Raw genomic sequence first — 7801 nt, forward strand, 5'->3', positions numbered from 1 at the left:
CCAGAGCCACATAGTCCAGCCCGCACCACCCAGCTGGATTCTCAGGTGGCAGATCTTACGGCAACTCAGTGGGAGGAAGGTGGGGTGAAGTGTCGCCCCCTGGATCCAGGCATTTCCTTCCAATTTACAAAAATGATTCCAAGTGTCATTCTTGTAATTCTAGCCCCAGTTCCTAAGACTCAAAAGCCAGCCAAATGAGGAAGACAATGAAGCCAGACATGAGAGGCACATTGCCCCCGAGGATCATGCCTAAGGAAAGCTAGGGCAATTGGGCACAAATGTGCTCTGAGCATCCCAGCAGCCAGAGCAAAAAGGGCAAAGTGAGGGCTCCATGGCACCCCCTGTGGGATGGAGAGAGGCAGAAGAAGCTGAGTCCCACCAGCAACTGCCCACACTCTCACTGAAGGGACAGCGGGCAAGGTGTTGTCCTCATGTCCTCCCAACCCCCGATCCCCGAGCTTCTTCATGTGGGCAGTGTCTTTCCTCCCTGAACACTCAGCCCCAACATTGGAGCCAGCACCGAGCTGGTGCTCAAAAAACGAATTAGACTTTCAACCCTGCTTTACACTAAAGGGTAGAAGTTCATTTTTCTGACCATGCTTCTCCATGGGACCAACATATCTAACTGGAAGAGGAAATGTGTGGTTTGGCAGGAAATGTCAGCCCTGGGGCCAAATCCTAGGGCTCACATCTCCTGGCTAAGCTGGACATGGTGGCCATTCCATTCTATCAGCCCTTCCATTCTACCTTACCCCAAGGCTCACAGTTCTCCAAGCCTTATTCTTACAGTCCAATCAAGGGAACCCCACACCCTGGCTACGGGCATTGATTCAGGTAACACAGCCCTAAGCCAGTTAATGCATGTTACTGACTGAATCAAATCTTGCATCCTGGATCAAACCTTACCTGAAACTCAGTTTATTTCTAGATCTTCCAGTTATATAAACCGTTTTTGAACCTTTTGTAGTTTAAGCCTGTTGGAGCCTGGCCATGGTTTTAACGCAGAGTTCTAATAACACACGGGCAAGCCCCATCCCCTCTCTAGGTCTCCGTGTCCTCAACTGTCTGCCAACCCCATGGAAGTACAATGAGGATGAAATGTGGGTGTGATTGTGGAAGGCTTTGGAACTGAGAACCCCACACACCTGTGAAAAGAATGGCTCTTGGTCGGTCCCTGCAGCTCCCTTCCTGTGCACTGGGCCCTGGCCCCGCAGCCCCTGCCTCCAGCCCTTGGACAGCTGAAGCTCTGTTATCTCCCAGCCTTTGCCCGCGCCCTCCCCTCTGCCTGGAGCACCCTCCCCCAGCAGGCATGTGACTGCCTCCTCCCATTCTTCCAATCTCAGTATAAATGCCACCTCCTCCAAGAAACCCTTCCTGACCATCCTGTGTGAAATATGCTCTGTCCCTACTCATTTTCTTCCTAGCACTTATTGCCATGTTTTACTTTTTAATTTTAATCATGTCAGTGTCTTTATTAGGTTACTCATCTGGGGTCTTTGTGCCCTAGGTTAATGCCTCTGAAACTAGTGGTGGTGAAGGACGAGCGTTTTCATTTCCAGTCTGTCCCTAATACTTTAACAAACTATATTAAAAATACATTTCTAGAACATGTTTTACTTAAATACTAAACAGAAGCCCCAAATTTTTGTTGTTACTCTCTGCAGTCATAAAATTACTCTGCCAACTTGTTTCAAGAGTTTTTAAATGGTGACTCCATTTCTGCCGTTTTGGGAGAGGTGCAAGCTCAGTTCCCACAGGGCAAGCCAAGCCGTCAGAGTAACGACCCCAGGAGGTAGTGATAAACCCCTGGCTTCCTTGCCCCTGGAGTGGGGCATGCGTCAGCTCTGGGGGGATCCCCAAAGGGCTTCCTTCCCTTCTCTGTCACTTCCCTGCTCCCCCACCTGTGTGTCACCTCGCAAATAAAGTGCACTCGAATCCATGTTTAGGGACCACTTCTGGGTGGACCTAAACAATTAATACACAACATAGGACGTACAATACCTAATGTTATTACTGCTGTAGCCCTACTGTGAGCCAAATGCATACACATTATAAAGTAACTGTTGTGCATCTCAGTAAAATGGAAAAGACAAAGTCCACGGGTGGAAGGAGCGTGGAGTCCTGCGGGGATCTAAGGGAACCACTAGTGGGAGAGGAGGAAGCTGGAGACCCCTCTTGCAGAGCCCAGAAACCTCCTTCTCTTCCAGAGGTGAGCACTTCCTATCACTGGTTCTCCAGCAAGCCAAGCAAGGCTCTGGAAAAACCATTTCTGCCCACGACTGGGAAGCTATAAATAACTCCCGGATCAGAAGAAAGGAAAAAAGAACTCTGATTCCATCTGCACTGGAGTGAGAATGCACCCTCCCAGCGCGCCGGCCTCCCCTGCACACCTGGAGTCCAACCCCACCGCCCCCCCAAGAAGAAACCTCAGCCTTTGGTCCCCAGGTTTGCGGAGGAAGCCGCCAGCCGGCCCACAGTAGACAGACCTGTCGCGGCGGAGGAGGCTGGCTCACCCGTGGTTGTTCCGGGCTCACAAGAGGCATTGGGGGACACAGTAGGAGGCACCCCTTCTCCCCAGAGCCAACAGGGAGGGCGGCAGGGGAGCAGCCGTTCTGGGGACTGCGCCATGTGGCCTTCCTGCCTTAGCGGGCCCCGTCCCTGCCATGTCCTCTCACCCACCCACCCTGCACTCTCCACTCCTCATATCCCTTTCTGCCCTGCACCTACTGCCCTTCCCTCTGCCTCTCCAGCTCCCCAGACCCCAAAGCCCCTGTGTCTTGGAAAAAGGAAAAACCACTGAACTGGAAGTTGGGTATACAGACAGATGGCAGATGTTCCTTGGAGGAACCAGGACCTCGGTGTCCCGACCTGCGGGATGGGCGCGACACTCCCCACCACGGGGCTGGGGCCAGCATCCCAGAGCGCAGGCTCTGCGGGTGGACGCCGGGCCGCCGCCGCCCCCATCCAGGGTCGGGTCCTCGGACAGCCTGCCCCGGTCGCCACGCGGACTTCACTCGCCGCTCGCTGTCCGCTGCAGACCCACGTGGATCCCCGGCAGCGCCGGTGAACAGGCCGGCCCCGGGTCAGCCCCTTGTCGCGCCCGCGCCGCCTGTCCGGGGGCGTCCAGCAAAGAGCCTGGCGGGCGGAGCAGAGCGACTCTTTATTGGCCGCGTCGGGCGCGGGCTAGCCCAGCCTCGGGGCGCCGCCGGCGGTGGCGGCCTCGGGCCCCGCGGGCCCCGGGAAGGCGGCGCCGCAGCCGGGCCCGGGCGCCAGCAGCAGCAGGCCGGGCCGGGGCGCCCCCGCGCCGGCGTAGCTCAGGGCCAGGCGCTCCAGGCGCCGCTTGCGCGCCGCCGCCTGGGCCGTGGCGTGAAGGGGCCGCAGCAGCGCGGGGGGCGGCGCGCCCGGGCCGCGCAGCAGGAAGTCGAAGCCCGCGCGGTCGCGCGGGTCGTAAAAGAGCGGCCCGCGGGCGGGGTCGGGCCCTGGCGGCCAGGCGAACGGAAAGGGCAGCGTGAAGTCCTCGGTGAGCACGCGGATGGCGAAGTCGTCCTCCTTGCCCAGCGCGCGGTAGGCGCGCCCGATGCCGCGGAAGTGCGCCGCCCAGAGCTGCGCGTCCCCGCCGTAGATGTCCGGGAACGGGGGCTCCGGGGCCGGGGGCGCGGCGGGACCTGCCGGGCCCACGGCCCCGGGAGTGACAGAGGGCAAGTGACCACGTGCGGGCGGTGCCGCCGGCCGGCGGGGGGCGGGGGGCGAGGAGGGAGTGAGGGAGCCTGAGAACCTGCCTCGGGGCTGGCCCTGGAAGGCGGAGGTGGGGCCCCGGGGCTGACAGGGGAGGCGGGAGGCGGATGCCGAGGGGACAGCGCCCACACACCAGGAGGGCAGAAAGGCGCCAAGGGCTGCCCACAAGAGTGGGCCACTCAGTACTGCTTGGGCGGAAAGTTCCAGACAGGGAGGAGCCTGGGGAGTTTTCCAGGGCCTCCTGAACAAGCTCTGGACCCTGGGCTCAGCTCACAGCTAGCGGTTGGGGAAGGGGGTGATGTGGTCACTCTCGGTTGAAAATTGATCCTAGGCTGTGCAGAAAAGGGACTACGGGAGCCCAGCCTGGAGGTCGGATCAGGGCCCAGTGAGGATGAGGTAAGGACACCGCCAGGAGAAGTACTTAGCTGGGAGGAGACCGAGAGGCCAGATGCCAGGCCTTGAGGATGGAGGTGGGGAGGAACCGGGGGGTGACAAGAGGTTCCCAGCCTGGCATAGCGATCCTGGGACCCAGGGGGAGGAGCAAGCAGCCCCAGGGGATAGAGGAGTCAGGTTGGGAGGTGAATTGGTTCTGTGTCTGTGCCCCTGGGGGCACATCAACTTTCCTGTGCCTCAGTTTCCCCCTCTAAAAATTGGGAACAATCAAGCCTGTTCAATGAGATGGCATTGAGGAACCTACTTTGTCACTGGAGAGTGATTTCCTAGCTCAGCCCCGTGGATGTAGCAGAGCCACCAATCCCCAGGTGGTAGAGGGGGTGGACGTGGCTCTGAGCAGGGCCGTGGACATGGCCAAAGGGGCCAGTTCAGGGAGCCTTTGTGCTCAGCACCATGGACAGCTCCAGGGTGGCCTTGGCAGGGGCCTCCCACCACTGGGCTGAAGGGTCCTGTCTTCATCCTGCAGTCTGCCTGCCCTGCAGGCTTCTCGGGAGAGCGGCTGGGTTTCAGTGCCAGTGGGTGGCGCAGGGCTGTGGGGTGTTGCCGTGAGTTGGGGATGAAAGAAAGCTGCATAGAAGAGAGGAGTTCTGGATGCCACCCCCAGGAGAGGAGAGGGGAGGGCCCTGGCCACATGAGAGGAGTGCCACCTTCTGCCTTGCATTTGGCCAGGTGAGCTGATCGTTGTGGTGCAGACAGGTGAGGTGGTAAGGGTAGCAGCAAGGGGACCATGAGGAAGCCAGGGCAGTAATTCGGGTGAGGGGCTGGTGGCGCGACCACAGCTGCGGTGGAAAGCGCTCAGATTGTGAATATGTCTTGAGGATGGAAGGAGTGGATTTGTTGATGGAAAGGGTGGGGGAGGGGAGGGGAGAAAAGGGGAAGACGCTGGACCCTAGCAGCTGGAGGAAAGGAGGAGCGATGGGGTGGCTGAGAGAGGAGCAGAATGGGGTGGGGAGTCAAGAGTCTAATTTGGGGCAGGTAGTGGTGGCCTCTAGATGGGCCAGGGAAGAGGTGTAGAGGACAGCCAGCTTTGAGTCTGGAGTTGGGGCAAAGGCCCCAGGCTGGAGCTCTAGACACCTGGGAGATGGAGCTGAATGAGGCCGCTGGGCCAGAACACGAACAGAGAAGGGCCTGGGGCCCCCACTATCAATAGACCAGGGAGAGGAGGAGGAATAAGCAGTGATGCGGGAGGAAACCAGGAGCACGAGCAAGCCTAGCCTGGGGCTCTGGAGGCCAGGCGAGGAGGAGGGGCGCTGCTCAGCCCAGAGATGCTGATAAGTCCCATCAGACGAGGCCTCAGAGCTGACCCCCGTCTGGCAAGCAGGAGGTTGTCGGTGACCTTGAGCAGACCTGCTTTAGTGAAGTGCGGGGAAGGAAGGGCAGGTTCCAGTGGGCTCTCGAGCGAGTGGGAGGGGAGATGGGGAAGCAGCAAGTAAAACTAACCTTTGTGAGGAGTTTTGCTATAAATGGGGAGCAGAGAAACAGGACGATAGCTGAAAGGGAAGTGGGGTCAAGAGACAGGGTACAACAGCAGCTTTTATGTTGCTGGAAAGATCTAGCAAGGAGAGAGGATGTCACGCTACTGGAGAGAGAGGGTGGGGGATGGCCCTGAGCAGGCAGGAATGTCGGCCTTGCTGGCCCTGCTCCTCCTCGTCTCCCTGGCTTGCTGAGAGCAGGGACTGGGTGGACAGAGCCGTGGGCACAGGCGGCCAGGTGCCTGTGGTGCTGGGGACCTGTGGGAGTCCTCCTCCGATGGCTTTAGTGTCTTCAAAGAGGGAGCAGGGCCAGCAGCAGAGTGGGGGGGGGGGGTGGCGCTTGGAGCCAGAGAGACCTGACAGAGGGAGGGATGCAGTGGGAGCCAGCAAAGACCAAGGCCCCTCAGGCTCACAGTCAGGAATTTAAAGAGCATTAGCGGGTGAGTTTATCCCCAGCTCGGCTCAGCTGTATATGGGTGCAGGCGGGGCGTGGGTGGGGAGCTGGGGGGTTGCCAGGCTGGTACAATAAAACACAGAGGGCCCAGGGAAAGAGGGTGTGTGTGTGGGGGGGGGGTGATGATCATGGCAGAGCTGGGTGAGCAGAGAGGGAGGGAGGGAGCGAGGGGGGCAGGGCAGGTGGAAGGACGCAGAATGTGCTGGAAATAGTGGACTGTGACTCGCCCAGAAGGGCAGGAATCCTGCTCTGAGGGCCTGAGCTCAGGAGAGACTCTGGAGAATGGGGTCAAGGCCAGGCTGTAGTTCGGGTGCTGACAAGGCCAAGGGCATGACAAGGGCACAAGTGGGGGTTGGGGAAAGGGGGACAAGATGCTCCAGAGGAGTCTGGAGAACTGAGGGGCCAGGGTGAGGGAAGAAATCAGCAAAGCATAGCCACAGAGATGGAGAGAGGGTCAGGGCCAGAGTCCCAAATTCAAGGGGGTGGATGACTGCCCCTCTCCAGGAGGGGTAATGGGTGTGTACTTCTGAGGACCTGGGATCCAGCACTGGGGTTTTAAGGAGGCAGTGAGGGAAGGGGCAGAGAATGATCTGGAAGGGGCCTAAGGAGTGGGGAGAACCCTTGGCCCCTCCAGGCTCAGGGCTCCAAGGGCTGCAGGACCCCTGGGAGGGCTGCAGGGCAGTGGTCCTAGAGGAGAGCAGGAAGAAGGGAATGTTAGGGGGTGAGGTCAGTGCCCGCCCCCGGCCCTGACCTGCTGCATGACCTTGGCAGAGCTCCCCCCCTCAGGAAGAGGGGGTGGGATGGCAGCTTCCTCTCCCACATTCTCAGAGCCCTAAATGCCAAGGACACCCCTTTCTCCTCCACCCCTCGCCCCACCATGTGACTTACTTGGAGTGGCTACAGGAGGAGGGGGCAGACCTGCTGGGCTGGGGTCCCCCAAAAGAGGGGAAGCCATGTCAGCAACCGGGGATCAGGCTTGTTTACCTGGCTGCCCAGGAGACCAGGGGAGGGGCCTTCTGGCGGGGAGAGAACCTTGCAATTAAAGGGGCCCCACCTGGAAGTGGCCTGGGGCCGGGAGGGAGAAGGGTAAAGGGGGGTTGGCGGCCCCCTCCTCCCACACCCCTGCAGCTCACCTGGCCCTGCTCAGGAACCATCCGACCCCACCCTGGCACTCAGACACCTCTGGGCCCCTCCCCACTAACCCACCCAGGTTCAAGGCCCCCACGCCTCTTCTTCCCCGGTCGCTCAGCTCAGTCTCGTGTCCACAACCCCATCGGGCACGCTCACAAGGCAACAGAGCCCAAAATCCATCCCACAGGCATCCCACCAGTATTCGGGGTCCGAGGGGCTGCGCATCAGCAGCCCCGTCTTCAGCAGCTCCAGTAGTCCCGTGAAATGGGTCAAACCAGGCCCCTGGCCTCAGGGGACCTGATGCGTTCAGGTTCCCTCAAAGTGGACCAAGCCCAGTGGGGGAGCGGGGACAGGAGCCATCAAAAGGAAGGTAGCTCATGACATGTGCGCAGTGGGTGCTGACCACTGGGGGACAGCCTCGAAGTCACCCCAGCCTCCAGGGGTTCACCCTGGGGGGCGTTTTCCCCAGCACTGCGGCCTGCCAGGGGGCTCCAGTGTCTGTCCTCGGGGAAGATGGGAAAGGGCTGGATGCCCAGCTCAGACTGTCCTGTGTGCA

The 7801-nt window shown here is 59.9% G+C and overlaps 1 protein-coding gene across 1 annotated transcript; it reads right to left on the reverse strand.

The window, feature by feature from the left end:
• Nucleotides 1-3083: 3083 nt before the first annotated feature.
• CUNH8orf90 (chromosome unknown C8orf90 homolog) lies at nt 3084-7069 on the reverse strand. Its single transcript, XM_045895564.1, is given in 3 exon segments — nt 3084-3306; nt 3308-3665; nt 6991-7069. Coding segments are annotated over 3 exon segments (660 nt in total).
• Between the last annotated feature and the right edge of the window lie 732 nt (nt 7070-7801).

Source organism: Mirounga angustirostris, unplaced genomic scaffold (genome assembly GCF_029215605.1).
Source record: "Mirounga angustirostris isolate CCGP_5_RB_7025 unplaced genomic scaffold, mMirAng1.0.hap1 SCAF_4, whole genome shotgun sequence".
Classification (NCBI taxonomy): Eukaryota; Metazoa; Chordata; class Mammalia; order Carnivora; family Phocidae; genus Mirounga; species Mirounga angustirostris.